We start from the raw sequence: 24764 nt of genomic DNA on the forward strand, positions 1-24764 counted from the left end.
ATGGTTGTAGACAAGCAGGCATAGCCAAACAGTAGACTACATTGATGTCAGCTGGTGTTGTTGATGCTGCTACGAGGATGAACTTCTCTTCAGTCACAGTACTAACCTCTGTTGTTAATTTAATATTCCATGCCTGCCTCCACACTGACTCCACAGCATGGAAAAACGCACACAAATATGCAAACACTGGAATCACTTTGTCTTCAAATCCTTCCTCAAATGTTCTTTGCAACGGTGCCCACCAAAAATTTAACAACAGCTAAACTGCTGGTGAGCTGAGATTAGGGCTTATCTTGCTGACCTGCACAGTTTCCTTGAACTCCCCTGGCACTGTAGCCAGTTCTTTCTTGTTTTAGGCTTAGATTGTAAGTTATCTGTCTTGTGGATCATCTTTTTCTCTCTTTGCTTAGTGTCTGACACAATAAAATTTTTGTCTGTAAGTAGAACTCCTACGTGCTTATAATAATAATAATAAATATGATCATCTGGGGATGAATTAAGACGATGCAATAAAGGGAAGGGATTCAAGTTGTTTACTAAAAGGATCTGTGTTCCAAGAACCCTCATCTCATTTGTTTCAGCAACTGGAAAGTAGGAGTTGAAGGAAGAGAAATGAGATTTAAAGCACTTAACTTATTCCCTGGAGCAGTATGGTTTATTCATGTCTTTGTCATAGAATGTTTTTGAAATACAATGGTAAATGACTTATACCTGGCTTTTTCACTGGTACCCATTAATGCTGCATTTCTCATTTTAGGGGTTCCTGACTTCTGCAATTTGAGCCCATATGTTTTAAATATGGGAGATGGGTGTCTGAAGTTAGAAGCTATACTTTGAACCTAGACAGCACTATATAATAGTTTTGAAAGCTATCGCCTCAAACTGCTCAGTCAAAATTAATTAAATTAATGTTTAATTTACTCTTGCTAGGTGAGAGCCCCCATATGGAAAACTCAGGCGACTCAATCCTCTAATTCCCAGAGCTGCTGTAAAGATAGACAAGTACCTCTAGAATTGTTCCCATATTGCTTTGAAAGACGTATAAAGCTGAGGAAGCGATGTAATAATTGCCTCTTCGGAGGAAAATAATTCAGTAGTGTTCAACATGTGGTCCCAAGCACTGCACAATGAGGGAACAACCATATTTTGCTGTTTGCTCAAGAGAATGGTCTGTTTTTTACACAAACCATAAAATTAGCAAATGGTCTAAATCCAGCATTCCAGCACTCTCAGGGAGCGGGTCATTCTGTGCAGCAAGAGAGCTTGGAGGTTGGCCAGCCATGAACATTTATGGTGCCTACGCTCCAGGAGAACTTGCTGGACCAGGTTCTGCTTTTCAATACACTTTTGTTATGGCACTGTTTATTCTAGGCAAGCTGCAAAGTACACAGAATTACATCAAAGACAGACGGAGCTATTCTCGAAAAAAAAAAAAGTCCTTAAACTGTTACTCGATTACTTGTTTAAAACACTCAGAATTCTTTTGTTTTGCAGATTTTCCCAAATTAGCTGAAGTTTATTTAAAAAAAAGGCAAAAAGACAGATGAAGCCAAGTGAACAAATTCTTTCAAAAGAAAACAAACTCTAATAGTTAAATTCATTACATTGGGTGTGATCCACTATATATTTACAATTGCCTGACCAGTTTTCATGGCCGTATGTGATGAATTTGTCATAGGATATGATGTGAGCAGCAGTTCTCGAAAATAATGCTTTATAATTCAAACGTCAATATTTCTCAATAGCTGGTTAGGGGAAATATTTGCATAATATTAAGAGAAATAAAGTTTATTCTAGTATTAAAGGACAAAAGGAAATTTTTGTTTGGATTTGTTTCAGCTATAAAGAACTCTATTTTAATAACATGAACCCGAAAAGCAGGAAGAGTATCTTCAGGAGCCAGGAAATTGCAAAGTGAAGCTCTCGCTGCTCTAGTTTGGCACAGTGAGATTAATAACAAACAAAAATGTAGTTTTGTATTAAAGATGTTTATCATGGACCAAATAAGTCAAAGCACAGAATTCTGTCAAGCAGTGCCTAACACTGATTTAATGATCATAAAAAATTAAAAACCAGATTAACATCTTGAATGGCAGCTTTTAGCCATTTTCTTGATATCAAAGTTATCGTAGTTCATTTTCAAGGCCTAAGTCAGTCTCGTAGACTCAGTACAGGTTCCCTGTGATAGCTAAAATGCTCTGAGTTTCCCTTGTGGATCTTAGAAGCTGCAATTGCTTTAAAGCTGAACTTTCCAGTTCCCTGGGGTGCTAATTCTGCTGAAATTGAAGGTGGACAGAAGCTAGATTCCAGCTTGCAGTACCACTCCACCACCTGCTGTAGTACAGCAGTCACAAAGGAGGAGTTTAGCATCTATGCTATGGTACATCATAGCTGCCTAATTGGTTGGCTTTTCCTATGGTCCTCTTATGCTCTTGAATGTTGGGGAACGGTTTGAAAAACTGCTTCATGTTCTCCCATATTTATGAAATACTGTCTGGTAAATACGTTCTGCTGTACTCAGTGTCTTCAGCAGCCACCCTATGGACGAGGTAACTGCCTCACATAATGCAAAAGGACTCAAAATTATGGAATATATTAAAGCTGGATATGAAAAAAATTTAGAATTCCTTTCAATATGCCCTAAAGTACTGTATCTGCTAGACTTTTGTTTTTAATATTCTCTTCAGTGACCATTTTACCCAAAAATCTCTTTCTCTACAACAACTGTAGGTGTTTGCTTACCTTGTAACCACTAAGAAATGCAGGTTTATGCTTGATAAGATTGTTTACAGTTCTGCTGCTCACGTAACAGCTGCAGCAACAGGCAGAACCAGAATAAGAGCTCTTACTTCATCGCCTAATTGGCAAGCTTCTACCTAGGTAAGCCATACCTCTTGAAATATTCTGGATTTTCATGCTTTTCTTGTCTATTTTTGGTGTTTACATATTAAACTGAGTTGTCAAATGTTTGTTATAACTTCTTGGGAGGAGAATACATAATGGAGTTGCAAAGACTAACAGGTAACTCCATGACAATGTTTGTCTTGGACTGCTTTCTTGATATATCCCTGCCACCAACCTTCTATTTTCAATATTTCTTTACATTAGAGTTGTGAAAGGGTGGATACTACATGTCCTGCTTTTATCAGTATCAGGATAAGAGAGGAAAAGATGCGTAACGGAAATGATAAAGTTCATTCTGTAAAGGCCCAAGATATAAATACATTCACAAGGCATTTGCATATAAGTCCTAACTCTGCTTTGTTTCTCTGTGTGTCGCCTTTCCCATCTGCTCGTTTATGTCTTTTGGCTATGTGTCCAGACCTACCCAGATTGACTTCTAAGTACGATCTACCCTATTTTCTTTGTTCTTTCCCACTTTGATCATTTCCCATGGTTGTATATCTAAAAGTGTTTATTCTTTTCCTCCTATCTTTAGTTTATAAACAAACAGCTAAACAAAGATAATAGGAAAGTTTTTCAGAATGCTTACAGTCTTTTTCACAGTTAAGACCCTGATATCATGTTTTAAATAATCATATTTTGGCCCTAATTAAAAAAGATTTTGAAAATCTATTCTAGATTCATTCATTCTATACTGGCTTATACTGTAAAAAACAATGTAAACACTCAGTAAGTGCATATACCTCCAGAGCAAAATCCTTAGCAGCTTCATATCCATCTAGCAGCAGTACCCTCCAAACTGTACCCAGCTTAATTTATCTAGATTTCATTTACATATTCTTATTTATTGTTATTAGTGAGACATGACACTTCATTACACTTCTTAAGTGAGCCCTATAAAATTGTTGGAAGAGAAAAATACCAAAAGGAAGGCCTGACAAAATGCAGTCATCCAACCTTGACGGGAAGAACAAACATTTCCTGCTTAAGTTTTTCAGCACAATGCCAGAGGAATTTATTTTTTAGTATCTTGTTCATCTTTTCCAAATTGTTAAGCTTCTGTCTGTGGTGTAGTTAAAACAATCTCCTGTATTCCAGCAGTCTGATAAAGAATGTGGTTAAAAAAGACAGAAGACTGTAATAGTAACCCAACAAGTCCAAAAGGTAGAAGAAACCAGTACTCATATAGCAGTGGCAAAATTAATCTGAGATTCAGGCTGAAATCCAAATAGCTTCAGCACTATAGAGCCTAGTTCTGTGATGTTTATGCAACGGCAGCTTTATCTGTAATGTGGTGGTAAGTAAATCAGATTGCATTAGCTTTAGGCTGAATCTGGGCTTTAGAAAGGGTTCTTGCCCCCCTCTAGGCAAGAAGAATCTTCAAATCTTGAAAAGTGTTGTGGGTACAAATCAGTAGCATTTAATCCCAAATTTGGAAACATTAGCTTTTCTTTCTCAACAGTTGTACAAAAAGTTGATATGCAACGAAATGCAAAAGTATTTAGGGATTTTGCCCATTATGAAAATCTATATATTTTACGAAAATATTTTTATTTGCTTTATGTAGGCTTGTACAAATCTGTATATGCTGTTTATCAAATTCACTACTTTTTATTAAGTTTATTTTAAAGCCCTGTGAACAGAAACTATTTTTTTCCAGCATACCTCAAGTCTTCATATACAGGCATCACTTCCGAGGCAGACATATTCTGCAGTTGGTCTCTCTCACTTTGTAAACCTGGTCCTCTGTTTTGTCAGACATGTTGTCAATTGTAGCAATAGTTCTTCTAAGAGTAGTTCCTTAACCCACCAAAAAGCAAACAGATCTGGTGTTATATAAGAAACAAAGATCATCACAAGATAATTTTCAATTGCTTTAGTACTTATCCAGACTTTAATTGGTGATTCAAGTACAGAAGCCTTCTTAACACCATATTCCTAAGCTATTATCCTACCAGTTCTAATGTAAGTGCACTAACAGGATGCACCTAAAAACCAGCCCATGTTGGGCTCCAAACTCCTACTGTAGACACACCCAGGGTGTTCTCTGGATTCATCAGTTATGACTTGTGACCTACAAGTGTCAATGACTACATTCTAGAATAGAAGTGTACCAAGTTGAAATGTCTTCCTACTTGGTCCGTAAGAGCCCCTTAGATCTCACTAAGCATATTTCATTATGCCCACATCTCCCCTAAAAGCAACTTTTTTTCCCCTTTACTGATTTCTAGTATAGTAACAGCAGAATTCTACCAGTTGTACATTTAACAGATAAATACCAGAAATCATAACCAACTTTCACTTTTAAGAAAGTGAAAAGCTGCAATTTTACCCACAGTGGGCTGGGACACTGTTAGCATTTTTCCCAAAAGATGGGATACAAAAAGGATAGTGCAGGTCCAAATCTGAACAGCTTATATGGGAATGTAAAGGTAGACAATGATCAGAGGAACCAAAGAGAAGAAACAAGCTCCTTCTCCTCTGTAAGGCTGTGAAAGCAAAATATTAATAATAATCTTAACAGAATTGGAAGGGGGATGGTGGAAGGCTCTGTGGCTCCTGATCAGTTTTCCTTCTACTGGACAGACAGCATGAATGACATGGCCGGGGGATGAAGGCATGAGGAAGACATAGCTTGCTCCAGCATGTAGAGAGCGGTGGGGCAGAAGGAGCTCCAGTCCAGAAGTCAGCAAGGTTAATGAACTATTGGAAATCTGCTTTCTGGCATCCTTTTTTCCTCCCTAGAGTATAATCATAAGAATATAACCTGTTAAAATGTCAGTTTAGACCACACCAGCTTAATCTTATCCACTAACTTCTTCAGCCCAGGCCTCTTGCCCAGCTCTGTCCACCATCCTGCGGGTCTCCCACCGGCACTGGCCTGTCCAGGCGCCTCCACCCCGTCCCCGGCACCAGAGGTGTCCAACAGCCCTAGCGACACCGCTGTGCCCCACACACCGCTTTCTGAACACTCGTCCCATGCCTTTACGCACAGTTTAGCTGATGCATGACAGCCTGTTTCCTCTTCTCTTCAGAGAGGCAATTAAACTTTGTCACGGCATTAACCAAGCTGATGACCGCCTGTTCGGCGAGGCCCGGCCGCCGGCGGGCACACCGTAGGCCCTGTTCCCTAGGGAGGGGGGGGACCGGCCCCAAACACAGGGGGCCAGCCTCCTCGGGCTCCCCGCAGCTCGCCGGGCGCCGGCCCCCCTCCGCCGGGGAGCAGCGGCGGGCGCAGCCCGGCCCCCGGCCCGGCCCCGCCCCTCCGCAGCCCCTCGGGCGGGCGCGGAGGAAGATGGCCGGGCAAGCCGGCAGCGGAGCCGAGGCGCGGAGCGGCGGAGGCCGCGGCGTTGTGGTAAATGCAAGGCGTCGCCCGGCCCGTCTCGGCCGCTCGCCCCCCCGCACCGCGTCCCCGCCGATCCTTCCCGCCGATCCTTCCCGCCCGTCCTCCGTCGCCCACCCCTCGGCGCGGCTCACCCGGCGCTTTGTGCTTGATCCCCCGGCACCGCGCTGATCCCGCTGCCCGGCCCCCGCCCCGAGGCTGCTGCTAGCCCCCGCCTCTCCCCTCACGTCCTTCCCGCCCGCCGAGCCGCCCTGCGAGGGTCCCCGCTTGCGCCGCGCTCCCCCGACCGGCACTCGGGCCGCGTCCCCTCACCCTGCTCCGCTCCCCGCGCTTGCGTTGCCTCCTCACGCCGCAGCCCGCCCTGGGGCTGCCGGAGGTGGACGGGGACGGTGCCGGCCCCGGCGGGAGGGTGCCTGTGGGCTGCCCGGGCTAGGGGCGGGCAGGCCGGGCGGCTCCCCAGGCTTCCCCGGGCTTTTGGCTTCCACCGTGAAAACGCCGTCCTGAACGATCCCGAGCGGCGGTGTCGCCAGGTTGCCCGGGTAACTGAGATCCATCCCTAGGGCTCCCACCGAAATGCTCAGAGGCCTTTGGGGATCCGGGGGGGCTGCACAAGCTCGCCGTTGGGCTGCCCCTTGTTTTTCTGCCGTGGGAAAAAGCCCAAACTTCGGCAGTGTGTTTTGAGTACTGAAGAGGTTACGCAAAAATGAACGAATATGCTCCTTATTCTGAGGGACAAACCAGATTTTCCTGTGGAGCAGATACCCTCGCTGCCACCCCCTCAGGTACGTTCTTTACTGTGGCATTGGGATTGTAGCCCGCTTGGAGAGCAGCCGCCAAGGCGGTGGCCCAGCCCATGCCAGCGTCCCCCCATCCCTCTTCCGAAGAAACCCATCGCTGTCTCGGACACCACTGTGCATCAGCCACCTCCCCTGACACCTGTGGGGGTAAATGACATTTTTAAAGCGTGTGACTGTGTTTAGCACCAAAGCGACGTGAGGGTATTGCCGAGGAGGAGATGAGTGCCCATCACCGTGTTCTGCTCTCCTGATCTCATTTCTGCTGCTTGCTGCACACAAATGTGTGCATGCGCTCCCCAACCTCCCCAAAAAATAACCAAAAGTAAGGCCAGTGCAATATGATTTAAGTTTACAAAAGGTGGACTTTCTTGATGCTTGCCCCCTTATTTTATACCAAAGCAGAATCTGGATCATTGTCGCTTTGAAGCGAGCACTGCGCTCAAACCTCAGACGTACCCACTTTGCCAGACAGCAAAGCTAGCAACGTTCTTCCAAAGGTGTTGCAATTGAGTGTCTCCAGCTTCTCTCTTACTCCTCAAGGGAATGCTTTCGGGTATTGCCATGTATTTGTATTCCTTCTTGTATACATTCACATCAAGTTTTTAAAGACCTACTGAAGAATTTCTGCTGGGCTGCTTGAACATGCCAAGCCTGAACTTTAAAAATAGCTCTTTCTTTCACCATAGGACTTTCTTTACACACTTGTGTACCATTATATTTAGTAAATATATTTATTTATCCGGTTGAATACTGTCTTTTTATTGAAACAATCACAAATATTTCCTTCATATTTTCAAGGGCTAAAGCCAGGAGTTTAATAAAAGTTGAGTTTAATTTGGGGCAGATATTTTTTATGCTTAGCTATTAAACTGAGGATAATTGCACTTTTTTTTTTTTAATTAACAAGCAGACTACTCATAAAAATTTACAGTTACTTGAAAATTGTCCTATAGCATAATGCTGTGAATAGCTGTAGGATAGATGATCATAGCTAAGTCTTATTGTTGGGAAGTGCCTGTTTAAAAGAAAGAAGAATATGAAATAGGCTTATTACATTAGAAAAATAAGTAATTAGAAAGTACGTGTGAATTTAATCTTATTTGTCAAATGCCAGTGAGCACTCGTAAATGAGAACTACTATATTATTGCAAAGTGATGCAGTTTATGTTCTTTTATTCAAGAGATCCAGAAGGGCAGATAGGAGAATCAAAATTTCATCCTGATCCTGTTTCATAAAGGACTTATTGTAACCTAAGTAAAACCTATTGGCTCGCATGAATTCCAAAGTGGTTTCCATCCATTTAGTTTGATCTTCTGCATCACACCAAAAACATGCAATTTGGCGAGAATGCATAAGCAATACTGACAAAGGTTCTTAGTGGGTGTTTATAGTACTTACGCAATTTAAAGCACTATCTGAAATTGTTTCATTTTCTGTTAAAATGCTTTTGAACAAAACCATGCCAGACAGTTCATTGCTACAAAATGTTTAAAAAGTGTCAGCCACCCCTATGTACTGAAAATGAAGGTGGGAAAATAGGCTTCCCAGGCCTTCTGCAGAAGTGTTTTTGGAACAAGATTTGCCTCTAATTAAAAACCTCGCCAAAGAGGATATTTATAATCTCCTGTTTCTATGGAAATGAGGAACATAACTAAGTAACTTTTTTCTTTTGTGTAGTTTCAAGGCTTGTGTAAGTCAGGGGAAAAGCTTTTATTGATTCCAGTTATCTCCAAGCCCTGCTCTTTATGGGCAAATGTTCAATAGTAGTTACCAACAAATAACTTTTATTGATACAGAAACTAATGGGCAGAGTTAAGAAAACACGACAGTTGAGGTGTCTGTAGCTGTCAATTAATATGCAAAAAAACGCCAATCAAACAAAAATCCATGAAGCAGAACAATGTTTCAGTACAGTGTGAGGCAGGGCTATGCCTAAATTCAGGAAGACTGGATGTGGAGGAGCAGCTCAGCATCAGATATGTTGTGTTAGCCTGGATATTTTTGAGATATTTTTTATTTCTCTACTACATGAAATCATAAGCAGAGGTTAGCTTCAGTGACAGTCCTGTAAAGGACCGTCATATATTTAGCAGAAATGCCATTAAGACGTGCACTTCACAAAGGCAAGTTTCTCACCATTTATCCTTCTACTCAAGGTTCATGTGGCCAAAGCAGTAGGAAGAAGGACGATATGTGACTTGAGGAACATGATTGTGAAGAAAACCTATTAGGTGTCGCTTTTTATCCTGAATCAATATTGAAGCAAAGCTTTGTAATGATTCCAAGATAACTTGTGAACCTGCAGGTCTTGTCTTTCATAAGGAATTGTGACAATTGTTCATTTGGAGTTTGCTTAGTTCTTCGTCTGCTGGCTTTGCATGCTCGTAGCTTTCTGAAGCCTTTATCTGTTGGCTGATTTTTGCCCCACTTAATCTCTACTGCCACTGTATGCTGCAGGATCTCCTAATTGTTGTATTCTGATACTTATGAAACTAACATATATTAAATCTGTAAAATATTTTTTTCTGTCAATGTATGGATTTACAGACTAGCTGATAGTGACATGAGATGCAAACATTTTGTAATCACTTTGATGATTTACCTAAATTAAGAACCTCACCTTTGGCACGAAGTACAGTCTCCCACTGATTTGTACAGATACTGTCATTCATGTAGCATGTAATTTATTCTCCCTATGTGCTGTTTCATCTGTATTTATTTATGTGTGACTTTAAAAACAGAAATGTACAATTTTAGTGTATGATTTTATGACTTTTAATCCCACTGCCTGAATCTTCCATTGGAGAATCCCCACTTACTGGTAATCTTACATTTGCATTTTGAGTTTGAAAGTAGTAAGAAACTTAGACTTGACACTAGTTTAGTATTAAATATTTACTCTTTCTATCTAATTGTTTGCAATTTCAGGTGAAATTTCCCAAGTTCTGGGGGGAAAAAACTGTGGCATTTGCTTTCTGAGATACACTGAGAAGCAAAATAATTAATAGGAAAAGTGAAATAGTAAATTATAACTGAAAGAGAGTATGTCATACAATTAATCCAGCCAACAGAGTGTACTAGAACGCTGATTTTATATCAGTTACATATTGTCAAACACCATGAAGTATTCTTAACAGTACTGTTTGCTGTTCAGATTTCAGACAATTGGCCTGGATACAGTCTGGATTTGTTCACTTATCCTCAGCACTACTATGGAGATCTGGAATACGTGCTCATACCTCATGGCATTATTGTTGACAGGTATGTGTAGTTTGAATGTTACTAAATAAATTCTTTGGTCAGTAGTATTATTCTTTTTTATAAAGCTTGTCATTCACAGACAGTGTGCATATAACATTTGTCCTAAAATATTATATTAGCAATTATAAAAATACTTTTATTTATTTAATTTGGAAAATAAAAAAAAATGCTTGAAGGTTAGGAAATGCTAGACTTGTGGGTTGCCTTTGCAACTCCCTGTCTAATTTGTTTCACCTAATTTCTGATTTGGGCACTGAATGAGGCAGGGGTTCCAAAACAAGGAAAGTGTGATCATATAGTGAAAATGGCATTGGAATGTAAATTATAAGAGAGCTGAACTGAAGATGAAAGTGCAGGTACAAAGCTTTGTATATAGTTATACTTGAATGTCCCACTTTTACTCTAATCATCCTGTGTTTTTAATTTAAAAATGAGAAAAAAATATGCTCAGTTATGTACAGCTTTGGCAACTCCCCAGAATTATTAATGCTGAGTAACTTAATGGTTCCCGACTACACCATTGACTTTTGCCATTCAGCACAACCGAAGAGTGTGTCGTGGACTGTTTGGGTCCCCATGCTAGGTTTGGAGGGTGGCAGTTGGAAAGCTTGATCATCCCTCATTCCTTACCTTGTAGTAGTTCCCATGTGCTCTCAGTGTAGGCATTTGATGGTGCTTTGGTATTTGTACAGCTCAGTGTTCATGCTCAGTTACTGTTTTGAAGTAAATCTGTTAAAAATCTTATTAAAAAGTTACAAAATGGAAATGGTAATTTTCAACAGTGTATTTATTGGGAATATCTGAATGGAATTTTCATGGGACATTTTCAACCTGCAGCTTTCTACCTACCACATTTGGACAGTCAGTTGCAAGTACTGAAATTGTTGGAACTCCTTGAAAGAAGTTTGTAAACATCCATCATAAGGAAGAGTTATGACTCTTGTATTTATTTTTAAACACAAGCTTTCTTTCATTGCCTTTTCAGTTACCATTGTGTTGAATTTTTCATCCCTTTTGTCTAGAGTCAACTGACTTTTAATTCCTCTTTTTTAAATAAGTATGTTAGAACTTCAGTTCTCATAGAATTCAATATACATTTTTTGAAGTAAGCATTGAACTCCAGTGTTGTTGTACTCCAGCAAAATGAACACCACTGTTTTTTCTTACTCCAGCTGAAAAGACTAATTCTGTTGTAACGGAATAGGATGTGGAACTGAATATATTGTGATCATGCAAAATTTTCATGTGGGAAGAAGGCTCAGCACTTGAGAAAATTCTCTTGTCAGCTGGTAGCAATTAAATACAGGTTAAAAAACTGCTATGTTTTTATTTGGAAATTGAAATTAGTACATTTTTGTCTATGCTGGAATTTTTGGAAATTTCAGTTCCTCAAACAACTTGAGGAACAAGATTAAAAAAACGAAAATCACCAGAGAAATGTTTCTTCTTAATGAGAAGCTTTCCCCATTATTCTCAGACTTGATAAAATATGATAAAAGACTATTTTACTAATCTTCAGTAAAGTAAGTGAAAGTCTTTTAGTAATCTTCAGTCTTACATCAGTAAAAGGAATTATCTATTTCAGGTGAAACAAGATGATCTAATGATATCTTCTATTTTTCAAATCTAAAAAATATTAATTACTGCTATATGGAATTTACTTCAGCATAACAAATACAGAGATGTAAAAATGAACCGACAGCTTTTGATCATAACTGTATATTATCTGCAATTTAGAGCTTATTCTTGTCTGGCACATGCACACGTGTAGATTTCGCTATAGTTCAATGTATTTATGTAGCGGCAAATGGATTCCCATATTACAGTGGGTATAGAAAAAAATACGAAAAATGTAATCATGAAAGACATGGGATAAATTATAGGATTATTTAATAAATTGCATCCTGTCAAGAAGTCCACTCTTATTGAAACTACTAATCTAGTTCAGAGAGCTGTCAAATAAATTTCCAGTTAAATTGTTTACAGAAAATAATGCACTGAGCTTTTTTTCCTCAAAACATCAAACGACATTGTTTGGTTTTCTGTTGATGCCTGCTGCCTGCTTTACATCTAGAAATGACCTGGTACCCTCTTTTAGGTCTAGAAATGCCATCTACCATGTTCTTTAGAAAGCAAAGCTACCTAAGATAAGCATTCGTGTTTATTATTTTTGTCTTGAAAATTTATGTACTACTTATATGGCAGAAATGTGTATCTTTTGGGTTCAATCATCTGCCACATTGTGTTCTCAATGCAGAATTGTCAAAGAGAAGACAGATATGGGAACCCTGCAATTCCGGGTTCATTGAAGCATAACCTTGATTATTCTTATGTGTGTGAACTTGAACAAATCACTTAAGCTCTTTGCACTCTTCTTTTTTGCTGTAGGAAATAGTGATGATGTGCACTCTTTATAAAATTTTGATTGATGCTATATTTCTTTATAGTATTTGTGTATATCTTTATTAAAATTGTAGGGGTAGCGTCTTCAAAGCCTATCAGTATGAAATATTTCTTATAATTCTCTTTCCTATCTTTCACTGAATTTATTGTTCTTGGGTAGTAACTAACATAACAAGTTGGGGACTGTACAGGATTATTTTATATTGATGTTTACTGTGAGGTAAAACTGAAAGCTAAGTCACATTCTTTACTCCAAAGTCTCTGAAACGCTTACAAATCCAATATATATTGAGATGCTCCCTTTTCTATAGCTGGGGAATTTATGCTTTTAAGGTTAATCAGTTTGATTCATAAGCTTTGCATCTTGCATCCATCACTTTATATCTGCCTACTGTGAACTTGATCCAAACCCAGACAAGTCAAGTCAAGACCCTTAAAACATTGACTGTCAGTCAAGCCATATACTCACCGTAGGGTTTCTTTGTAACTACATGGAAAGCATATCGTGAACCTAGAGAATCTGCATCTAATGTTATTTTACCCTTATTTTTTTTTGCCCCAGGACAGAACGATTGGCCAAAGATATTATGCAAGACATTGGAGACAATGATATTGTGGTTCTCTGTGTCCTCAAAGGTGGCTACAAGTTCTGTGCTGACCTTGTGGAGCACATTAAAAATCTCAGCAGAAATTCAGAAAGGTTCATCTCCATGAAAGTTGATTTTGTTAGACTGAAAAGCTACCACGTAAGTCAACAACTTATTTATGTAGATTCTCGTTGTATGTTCATAATAAATAGTGGACTTTTGTAAATGGGAAATTTAATTCCGCCCCCCCTCCAAATTAGAAGAAAAACAGTGTGAAAAATATTTTTTTTAAAAAAACCTGTGAGGTTTTTCTTCAAAATATTTGCTTATGTCCCTTTATACTTTATGGATAGTATGAATGAGGATATGAAGCATCCTCATTTGTGCCTTTTTAGCCTTCACTTTTGGACAGAAAATTATTCAAATTTCCGTCATGTAAAATGTCGGCATGTTGTTTGTTCTCAAAATCCTCAACAGTTCTGTCAAGTTTATTTCATGTTACTTCATTTTCCACCCCCGCTCCCACATAGTTTGGCATCACTGCAAGATGATAAATCCATGTCTTATTTTAAATGTTTAATGCTAAGCAAATGAAATGCTTTCATCTTCATAACATGCAGTTTACATAGTAGCAAAACATACCACTAGATGATGATAGTGTTTTATAAGAAAATGAAATAAGCCATTGAACCAAATCCAGTGTTGAAGTAAGGATCAAGACTTCCTGTTATCTTCAGAGGAAATTATGCAATAATGATTCATTTGTTTCAGTGAGGCAATGGTAGTGAGATGACCACGCTTTTTTCAGAATGCATGATTATAATTTCTATTTGCTTAAGCTATACATTTATATTCCACCTTGTAGTGCATACTCCATAGTGAGGGAGCATTTCTAGAAGTAAGTTGTCCTAGAAATGTCTGAGGAAGTATACTAAATAAATGGTGTGATAATACAGTTTCTCTCTGAGCACAAATGCAACTTGCTGAGTCCGATAGTTCCCACACTGATTCTACATCCTTCACACAGACAGGGGTTGGTTGGCATTTTGCTCTGACCCCAGTGACCATAAACTTTTCCTCATTTTCACAAATATAGTCTGAATTTTTTCTGTCATGGAAGAGAAGTAGATGAGAGCCTTTTGTAGCCATTTGGTTAGGATTTGGTCCTGGGACTTCTCTTTCAAGAATTAGGTTTATGAAGGACATGTGCAATATTAATTTTATACAATTTCTAGGTATTTAGCAGTATTGTAGAACTAATTAATAAAGTAAAATATAATGTTTGTCTCACATAAAGGCACATGGAAATTATACTCAGATTTTTTTGCTGTAGTAATGATGACTTCAATAATACTGCCTGGCGAATAGTGGAATTATTTAAATTGGTTGTTATTTTGCACATGCTTTTCCTGTTGGGTTATCTCTTATCCAATATAAAGATACCCTGGTTCTAAAATTTCTTTCCTTGGTGACAAGTTAATTCTTATTAACCCTACTAATCCATAACCAATGAGTGTCAGGAGATGTATACCACAAAATGGAAATCTTAACGTCATTGCTTAGGAAATAAAATAAAAGCATGTTATGTTAAGCTGAAACTGCAATACAAATTTTGTTATGGAAGGATGCATTTATCAAGACTAAGTCCTAGATGATCCTAGCATTTAGTGGCTGTGCATATTTTGGATCTTAGCCTCCTGCTTTAGCAGGAAGGTGGTGCCTTCCCTAGAACTAGTGTTTGCATCTAGTTTTCAGAAAATAAGTATTTTTTTTTACTTGTAAGTGCTTCTGAACAGATATCATGTATTTAGAGCCTGAAGCCATGCTTGATTTAGTGCTTGGAACAGTGCTTGATATCTGCCTGGCCTTGAGAAGCTGAATGACACTGCAGTATAAATTTGAAATGACATTAATATTGGTAGATTCCTGCCATGAGATATGCATAAATGTAACACTGACTAAAGTACCAGTACCAGCCATCCTTTGCATTTTGAGTTATCGTTGTGTCCTGTCCAATTGCAGATTTTAGAGAATATATCCATGTCAACATAGCTGTAGTCAGAACACTTGAGGAACTCGCTGCTACTAGTTTGAGTGACTCTTTATCCCAGTCTTATATGAGACTCCCAAATCCCCCATGTCAGTTTGTTCTGTAATAACATACCTCTCACAGCATTTTACACTTCAATCAGGGGCAAATAATCACAATTTTAGAGGTAAAGCTCTACGTGAAGTCTTGGAGTGTCACCAGTTCCACTCCTTTGCTTCCCTTTGCCTTTTCTGTTCCACTTTCTATTAAGACTTATTACTGTTCTCTCTTATTATCCCCTTTTAATTTTATAGACACTGTTCTTTTCACATTATTTATCCTGCTTCCTTTTACTAACTGTTCTTTGTTTCTCTCCTGAAGGGAGTCCTGCTGCTCTCAATATACTTCCTTCAGATATGTCTCCCTTCCCCCCTTCAGCTGTTTAAATCCAACAACTAATATCAGCTCAAACTCATGGAATTTTTGAATTGTCTTATTCCAACTTCAATACTGAAAGGTTAGTTGATTTTTAGAGGTTGTAATTTAAAGTGGGATTTCATGGTTTAATCATGTAGCAAAAATGGGCTGTAACTGTGACCCAAAGTCAGATCTTGGCATCAGTGAAAGTACATCTTAACTGCAAAGTATCAGTGGAAAATGTTGTACTTTGATGTCTGGCATATGGACATGATTACAGGAAAAGGAGATTTACAAATATGACCAGCTTTACATGGCTGTTTGTTTTTCAAACCTGTCATCATATTCCAGAATTTCGACACTTAATTAGTATGTTAAGATCTGCTTTCATATTAAGTAGATGAAAGTTGGGCATGTAAATTCTGGTTTAGACTTCTTCATACAAATGAATTGATTTTTAAAAAAAAAAGCATAGTACATTTAGATTCTCTGGATATTAATGAAATGAGTGGCTGCTTCTGTAATCAGGATGGTTTTATCTGGTTTGCAAAGTATTGACATATGTGCCTCAGCCTGGACATTTTTATGGTGGTGTCTTGTTTCATTATCTCAAATTGGCATGTCAGATTACTGAATTTAGTATATATACAGGTAATGTGGGAAAATACCATTTGGTTATTATTTTGAGAGGAAACAAAATGGAATCCAACTTAGGAAAGCATAGCCTAAAAATGATGTGGTTATACTGTTAAATTCTACAGACATCAGTATTGTTTCTTAGACCTTTACTATAACTCCTGCAACGGAAACTGGAGGTGCAGCCTTGTCTGAAAGCATATTTTTATTTCCTCTAACAATCAAACTGTATTTTTCCATTTCTTTTGGTTTTTTTTCACTAGAAAGCTAGAATGATACAGTAGAGAAAGTTAAGGAGTTTACACATGTGGACAGAAACTTACAGGCTCAGGTGTAGATCAATAAAGAAAAAAATAGGTGTGCTTAATTGTAAACAAAGTTTGTAGCTGTAAATTGAGAAATATACAACTTGCAAAGAAACATTTGATAACATTTTTATAACTCAGATTTTTAAGGCTTCTTAATCAGTAAGAATGATATTAAAAATAACTATGAAATGGAAAAGAATCATGAATGGAAAATACGTGGATAGTTTTGCTCCATAGAAATACGATTTTTGGAGAATGACCTTTCTTCTAGACTTACAGGTGATACAATATACTTGTTCTCATTTTAATTTTGTGTATTTAAATGAGCTCAAAATAAGAAGATTGTTTAAATGGGGATTTGATTAAAGGCTCTATGGTGACTTTACAAGCTTTGAGCACAGCAGGGAAATTACAAGAAAGCATCAAGGGGAGTGTTAGAACATATGATTTCATAAATAAACAGATATGGAAGTATCATGTAGACTTAAGGGTAAGAGTCAGGAAGTAGATGGAGTGGAAAATAAAATCCAATGATGGAAATTTTAGACGCAGCATCTCCGAGTTTTGAGAGGCAGAAAAGAGAAAACATACACTTTTTTGAAAGAACTCAAGAGTAGTGAGGCAATAAATATAGTGGGTAGGAACTCGCTAGGATAGTCCTTACAGTAAATTTGATGCAGGTATGGAAAGCTGCATGCCAAATTTTAGGGGAAAACAATGTATTCTGGAAACACTGACATAAGAACTGATAGAATTCAACAGCTTCTTAGATACTAAATTCTAAGACATTGGATTTTAATGTAAGTTAGGAACAGCGGAATTGACTGCAGAGATTTTTGAGTTCAAAACTGGATTAATAAAATCTAATGTGTTCAGTTTTCACCATACTAATTTTTTTCCTTAGTGATTGCTCCTCCAGAGAGAATCAGAGCTCTGAAGTTGAAAAGAGGCGAGAGTTTCAGATTGATAGAAGAATTCAAAATTATTTTCAGAAACACCATAGGTTGAAGTTAAGGATGAAAAGTAATGGAGGAAGAATTTGCAGTTGGGAACGTTGTCTAAGGAGAAAGTGACAGCAGCAGGAGAGTTAAGAAACATAAATCCAGAAATTCTTTAGTATGTTTGTGATATTGATAACTTTAGCAGATTAAAGAACTAATTAGGTAGAACGCAGGGGGAAGTACAACAGAGGAAGCAGGAAGGTGTTTTATGAGGGTGTTTACAAATTAGTGGATAGGACTGGACAAGAAATAATGTTTGAGGATGAACCAGAAGAGTGAACAAAGGAAAAGAAGGATGTGGATGTCATGAAGAGAAGGGCTGAATGGGATATGTTTTTGTAAAAAAACATAGCATGAGAACCATAGCAGAAGAGCAGAGCGTTCACAAACAATAATTAGAGCTTCTCTTTGTTCAGTGTGGAAGAGATAATTTATGACAGGCCGATAAAGGTAAAGGTTGAATTAAAGCTTGAGACAGAAGAGGATGTTCTGACTCATCAAGTCTAATCCCCTACTAATAGATTCAATATCACCTAAACCTGTTCCATGGGTATGCCAAAGGTGATCTTTAAACCAAAGCTCAGTTTTGAAATGGAATTGGAAAAATTAAGTGGAGAAATAGAGGAAGTACGCAGAGTCTGTAGACTTTCTTGAGAAGTCTTCAGCAACCTGTCAGCAGAAGAGAAAGTAAATGTGTGTGAATTAAGACTTCTTTAGTAGACAAATGACAGAAGCTAAAAATTGAAAGAATCATGCTACGAGTCATTGAAACTGGTGGAGGAGGCTGGTGGAAGAGACAAAAAACACCACATGCTTTTATTAGGCAGACCAGTGTGCTTTCTACATGCATTGCTACCCGTTCTTGTGAAATGTTTAGTATTCCCATATTGTTATCCATAGATGTCTATTTAATTCTCTCAATTACTATATTTTACAAAGTAAGTATGATAGTAAATCTCATGCTTTGGGCAAGTGACTCTCAGTGGCATAGCTTTTTTTCACTGAAAACCATGGAGAGCTAAACTAGGAGTGAGATTGATACTTTTCCTTAGGACTTTTGTGATTTCTTTGGTTATTCCTTTGTGGACTGAAGTGACAGAATACCAGTAATCTCTGTTATTTAGAAATAACACTGTTATAATAAACTCTGTTATTTTGAAAAATATTTTGAATAATATTTTGAATAGCTTTGACACCCCACCTGGAGTACTGCATCCAGCTTTGGGGCCCCCAACATAAAAGGACATTGACCTGTTAGAGGGGGTCCATGGGAGGGCTACAAAGATGATCCGAGGGCTGGAGCACCTCTCCTGTGAGGACAGGCTGAGGGAGCTGGCGTTGTTCAGCCTGGAGAAGAGAAGGCTCTGGGGAGACCTTAGAGCAGTCTTTCAATACTTAAAGGGGGCTTATAAGAATGGACTTTTTAGCAGGGCCTGTTGTGATAGAACAAGGGGTGATGGTTTTAAACTAAAAGAGGGAAGATTTAGACTAGATATAAGGAAGAAATTTTTTACCATGAGGGTGGTGAAACACTGTCCCAGGTTGCCCAGAGAGGTGGTAGATGCCCCATCCCTGGAAACATTCAAGGTCAGGTTGGATGGGCCTCTGAGCAACCTGATCTAGTTGAAGATGTCCCTGCTCATTGCAGGGGGCTTGAACTAGATGACCTTGAAAGGTCCCTTCCAACCCAAACTATTCTATGATTCTGTGATTCTATGAATTTGTGCAATGCACTTCTGAAAGAGGGGAGTATATGAATTGTTAATAATCAGATTATACATTTTAGTTGTTAATTCCATTTTGAGCACAGATTATTACACAATATTGATCTGTTTTCCATATAGCGTCTGAATTGTGGATTCTAGAAGTGCATTTTTCATCTTCTCATGTCAAGAAGATATTGTTGAAAATCATCCCGAAAAATATGTATGAACTTCAAAGGAATGTTGTTTGCTAGTCACTTGGAGGAAACGTCTAGAGGATTATGAGGATTGGTCAATTCATGTAATTCTTTAAAATGAATCCATTATTTATGGTTTCCAAAACATAACTAATAAAAAAACGTGACCTCTGAATTGTAATCCATGCACAATGGTTGCATTGAAGTCTGTTCACAAACAAATCCATTGATACGATCTGTTTCCTCTTCAGCCTCCAGTTGTTTGAAATATATTTACAACTGTTGGTTATTAATCTTGGCATAAACACGACCATTAGTGCTGCAAAATTCTGAAAACAAGCAACAAAACAAGCATTGTTTAGTAGAAATTTGAATGTTTTTGCTATATGAAGCCACCTCAGTAAATAGTTTTGCTAAATCGCTCTACTGTAGGAGTAAGGAACAGAGGGATTTTGTAATAAGTAAGTTGAAAGCCAGTTGGTAAATGTAGTAAAATAATTCATTTTTCTGCCGTGTAGCTTTACTTCTCATACACCATTACTAAATACTTACATCTTAACAAACACAACAGCATGAGGCATCAGACTATAATCAGAGTAAAGAATGGCACAAAATGTGCATTCCTGCTTTGCATAATAACCTATTCTTATTCAGTATAATTTTACTGTATGAAACTTGGGTTTTTTGAGATCAGTATGAACTTCACATCTGAAAACAATATGTTGTAATTCTGACCCTAAAAAGCAACTAACTTCAAAATAGTTTTATTTATTTAACAACACAAAATAAAGAACTAAGTGTATTGCTTGCATTTAGTGATTCACATCTATACCCAGACTCTACAACAGTGTTACAATGATTGTTTATCTCCATGCCTGTGTGTCATGAAAACACAACTTATGACCTGTTGAGAAAAATGCATGTCCTTAGATGGAAGAGAATCCACATTAGCTTTTGTACTTACAGGTTTTCTCTTGGGCAGGTTGTGAGTTTCCTTTATTTTGCTTCATGCGCACAGTTTAGCTGATGACCATGTCATCTACTTGATGCTGGGTAGCTGTGGAAGAATTACAAATTGGAGCCTTCCTGGTAGAATGAATTCCTATCAACTTTAAGGCCAAATTCTGCAATAGTTTCAGAGGACTGAAGTCCAAATTATCTGCAAATTATCAATTATCATGCAAATAAATAGCTTCAATGTAGGCAAAATGGGGTTTGTTTATTTAATTTAGAGAGAGGTTGCGTGGGTACTAGACATTCAAAAACTAAAATATATTCTTTTAACCTTTTTCAGATGCATGGCTTGCAGTCAGCACTGTAGACAGTGAACACCTGTACAGAGAATTTTGCAGCATGATATACTTTAAAAAGCTAATGGGCAACAAAAATATGACATTAATTTAGTCCACAGAAGCTGCCAGTGTCAAGGATATAGACCTTAAAGTTGTTGCTGTTCTGAGAAATGTGTTCTAGTGATTGTAGACAGTGCTGCCAAATAGATGTCTCATGGGCAAGCTAAAGATGAGAGATTTGGGACTAGAAATCTACTCTTAGAATTGCCAAAGGGATTTTATCTCTGTGTACTTTTCCATGTCTATGAATGGATAAAATGGCATTTGCACCCTAAACTAGTACTATCTTTTTGAGTGAAAGCTCTGTGAAATGCTCAAACCTGCTAAAACAAGTGAGTCAAAGGTCCTTTACAGTTCCAAGCCAAAGATACTGCCGAGTGTTAAGCAGGCACCAACGCCATCTCTGTATCTCTGAGTTAATTACTGAAAATTAGTAAGACCTGAGATGGTTAAGAAGGCGAGGAACTGTGGAAACAGATCATACGTTGTGTGGATAGAATGTTCAGAGATGCTACAATTCACAGTCCTCCTAATTGTGTCCAAATGTTCATTTTCCAAGTGTTAAGACGTGTTTAAAAATAGAATATTTTTCATGAAAGAAACAAAAACCCCACTTCTACGTGCAGCAGTGTCTTACTGCAAAATGTCAGCCTCAGAGACACTAAAGCTTTTCAGAGAAATAGCTGAAAATATGTTGGTAGCGGAAGTTGTACCAAAAACTGTTTCTTGCAACTAGCTGATGAATTTTTGAAAGAAGTTTACAAAAATATAATGAGAAGAACGGCAGTCTTATTTGTTAAATTGTGGCTGGTGTTATTAGGGTAACAGCATGATTCAGACAACTTTGAGAATAAACTCTCCTGCCAGATTCTTCTGTGCATCAGGTACAGATGGTTAGTGGTTGGGTGTGAAAACTAAGGCACTGGAAATGGGTCTCTTTTCTGATTGCGTCTGCACTGGCTGGAACAATGACAGTCTCCAGTTCATTCCTCAGTGACTGCAGTGCCCTCCTGCCGGTCACACTTGCCAGCTCAGCTGCTTCTGAACACTTCCTAGCCTGCCTCAGCTCAGATGAGACCAGTTACAAGAGGCTTTCTATTTGAACCGCTGCAGCTTTTGCTGGATTCATTTTTACTGACCCAGATGCAGGCGTGCATCTCAGCCTGGCTGTAGCCCCTACCAGAAGGAGAGTTACAAGCATCTGGGGACGGATGGCTTGTGGGCAGTAACTTCTTCAGTCGGCACAGCTCCTGCTGGGAAAAGGAGTCTGCCCATAGTTGAGGGATCCTCGTCACCAAGGGTGCACCATGGCACGCCTCAGACTCCCGCTTCTTTATCTGAGAGATGCTCCTCAGAGGTGTCAGAAGGAGCATGGATATTTCAACCCTAATCATTTTGGAGAAGCAACCTATTTTTCATAGTGTTCTAAGGCAAACGGGAGAAGGCTATACTGTATGTAATAAAATGTGACCTTAAAATTCAGTGTTGTGGAACTTCTCAGGTCTGGAGGCAGATGCTCTCCTTTCTAGGCACCTACAGCTTCCATTTAACATGATGGCAGAGTTGTGGGATATGACACCTTAAATTCGTCACTTGCTTGGGGCTGTCTTGACTGTAAGGAGGAAGAAAATGTTTCTGATTTAATTTATTTTAATTAAAACATACAGCATTTTCCTGTTGGACACCGCTTAGGGGCTTGGAGTGTTACTAATAATATAAGTAGGCGTTAATTTGTGGGCATAGTTCAGGAAAGGTCACAATAAGCCTATCATACAGTCAGTTTATCAAGTTTATCTGTAATGTAAAACTTACTCATAGAGAGGTGATCTCTGTAACTGTATGCATCAGATAACACACCTACACACCACTTAAATATGTTAGCACCATCTGAATTCTTGATGATTTTTTTTAAGTATGAGTAAGTGTTTCAGTGACTCACATATAAAAGATTTGGGGGAACCAAACAGCTCAGCCGGGGGAGAACTGAGTAGGAAGCGGCCTGATTGCCATGGGGACAGAACGAGAGCAGATGTGGCAGTGAAGGCAGAGCGATACTGAGCTGTGCTACAGCTCTCCAGCAATATCAAAATACTGTTTTAAGGCATTTATGGGGCATATTAAAGCAAGTAATTACTTGCCTTAAGATACTTCTCATTTTTATCTATTGTTGCCTGCTTAGGTATTACCTTCCTTTACACTGATTTGTGATTTTTAGCTGTGGAATTCTTTCTTCTAACTGAAAAATTTTTACAGTTTTCCTGTATTGTGGGTTGACACTCTGTTCTTCTGGACTTCAGATCTAATGAAAAGTCCGCAAGAGGTATTTTCTAATCTTTCTGGAGAAATTTGTCTCCCCAAGGGTCACGTTTTTCTAAGAAGCTGTAATGTTTTCTTTTGAAAAATGTTTTCCGATTTGAAATAAATGTTTTAGATTACAGTATGTTACAGAGGGTACAGCTACTATGGATAAATGGAGTTTTAGAGCTGCAGTTAATTTTTCATAAGTTTTTTTTTAATATTTTTTTCATGAGCTTAAATCTTTGGTATTTTTAAGCAATGCAGGTTTCTGGAACATCTTGACATTTGAGAACATGGATGTTTTTAAAATTGGTCAGTTTTAGAACAGATTTAAAGCATCAAGGGATTTCATTAAAAGCATTCAAGAGGTCATTTTTTCAAAGAGTTAGATTCTAAAGTTCCCCTGGATACAATATTTGTTGTAAAGCAGTGGTTTGTTACAAAGCCTGAAAAATTGGAGTTTAGTCTTAGTAAAATATTTTGTTTCATATTCTGCCAAAAATACAACAAGCCACTACTAAATTATGACATTTGCAGCATTACTATATGTCCTCATTAAGAGACACCATAGTCCTTATTTTCAGGGACATTGTACAGGGACCGGGAGATAGGCTCTTCTGTATAAGAAAAGTCCAGAACATAATGGTTACTAATACTGTTCTACAAATAAGATCTGACGAGTTTGAAAGTATCGTGATATATTTATGCATTGGAAAAATATCACCTTGATTACTTATTTGGATGCTAATAATACCATTTAGTGTGTGGTTTTTTATATTAAGATCCGAAATGGGGCAAAATTAATTAAAAGAAGCCGGAGGGTTCTAATTTTCCCAAGGAATTCTATGACTCTCTTTTACTGGCATCTCTTAAATGCTGTTTCTTAAAACAGATCACAGCATGTGCAATGTTCGTGCAGTGCCACACCCCAAGGGTGCTGTAAGGCATAAACCAAAAAGGTTACTTTAAAGGAATATAGCAATAACAAGTATTGTTGCAGTGCTTATCTGTGTGACAAATACAAAATTCTTTTCTCCTCATTTGATAGACAGAAGTTAGAATATTTAAATAGAGAAGGGATGCTATAAAATAAGCTTTCAAGAAAACTCACAAAGGACCTGTGCGTTATCAAAAGTTTCCAACTTGTCACTAGCCAAGGGACTAAACATCATGGTATGAAAGAGAGCGCTGCCGAGTTGTAAGAGTCAATGATACGCTAGACTCCAGATTGCTGGAAGGGGCTAAGATTTGAGGTTTTTATCAGTCTCATCTTTTGTGAATTTGCTTACACCTATCTATCTGTTTTCTCAGCCTGTGGCTATTTGACAAATTTGAAGATTCTCCTACCTTCCTTTTATCACCAAATCCTAGGAGCTGCTGATAGTCAGGGTCAGAAGGTTAGTACTTTGTGCTTAGTCTAGAGAAAGCTGTTTTCTCTTGTGCTTTCAGAACCCTCCAAGGGACAGGATTTTTAGTACGGAGCTACAAATCCACTATACGATTTTTCGCAATGTTCATTTACTTTTG

General features: G+C 38.3%; 2 protein-coding genes across 9 annotated transcripts in view; one reads left to right on the top strand and one right to left on the bottom strand.

Moving 5' to 3' along the window:
* The window catches only part of THNSL1 (threonine synthase like 1), a 29757-nt gene extending 22860 nt beyond the window's left edge, over positions 1-6897 (bottom strand). Inside the window, exons 1-3 of one of the 3 annotated variants that reach the window (XR_012585444.1) lie at positions 6560-6698; positions 5427-5645; positions 4570-4704 (exon numbers count right to left, since the gene is read on the bottom strand). The gene's annotated coding sequence lies outside the window, so the exon portion shown is untranslated. Of the gene's footprint in view, positions 1-4569; positions 5646-6381; positions 6466-6559 lie in introns of those variants that run through there. The other 2 variants (XM_074574435.1, XR_012585445.1) reach the window with 2 other exon arrangements.
* Positions 6152-24764, top strand: part of PRTFDC1 (phosphoribosyl transferase domain containing 1) — a 47402-nt gene continuing 28789 nt past the window's right edge. For 4 of the 6 annotated variants that reach the window (XM_074574441.1, XM_074574444.1, XM_074574443.1 and 1 more), the window contains exons 1-4: positions 6190-6259; positions 6808-7029; positions 10200-10306; positions 13272-13455. In XM_074574441.1, the coding sequence (XP_074430542.1) occupies positions 6961-7029; positions 10200-10306; positions 13272-13455 (360 nt within the window). In that variant the 5' untranslated portion in view covers positions 6190-6259; positions 6808-6960. Of the gene's footprint in view, positions 6260-6807; positions 7030-10199; positions 10307-13271; positions 13456-24764 lie in introns of all 6 variants that reach the window. The other 2 variants (XM_074574442.1, XM_074574445.1) reach the window with 1 other exon arrangement.

The sequence above is a fragment of the Larus michahellis genome, chromosome 2 (assembly GCF_964199755.1).
Source record: "Larus michahellis chromosome 2, bLarMic1.1, whole genome shotgun sequence".
NCBI classification, from domain to species: Eukaryota; Metazoa; Chordata; class Aves; order Charadriiformes; family Laridae; genus Larus; species Larus michahellis.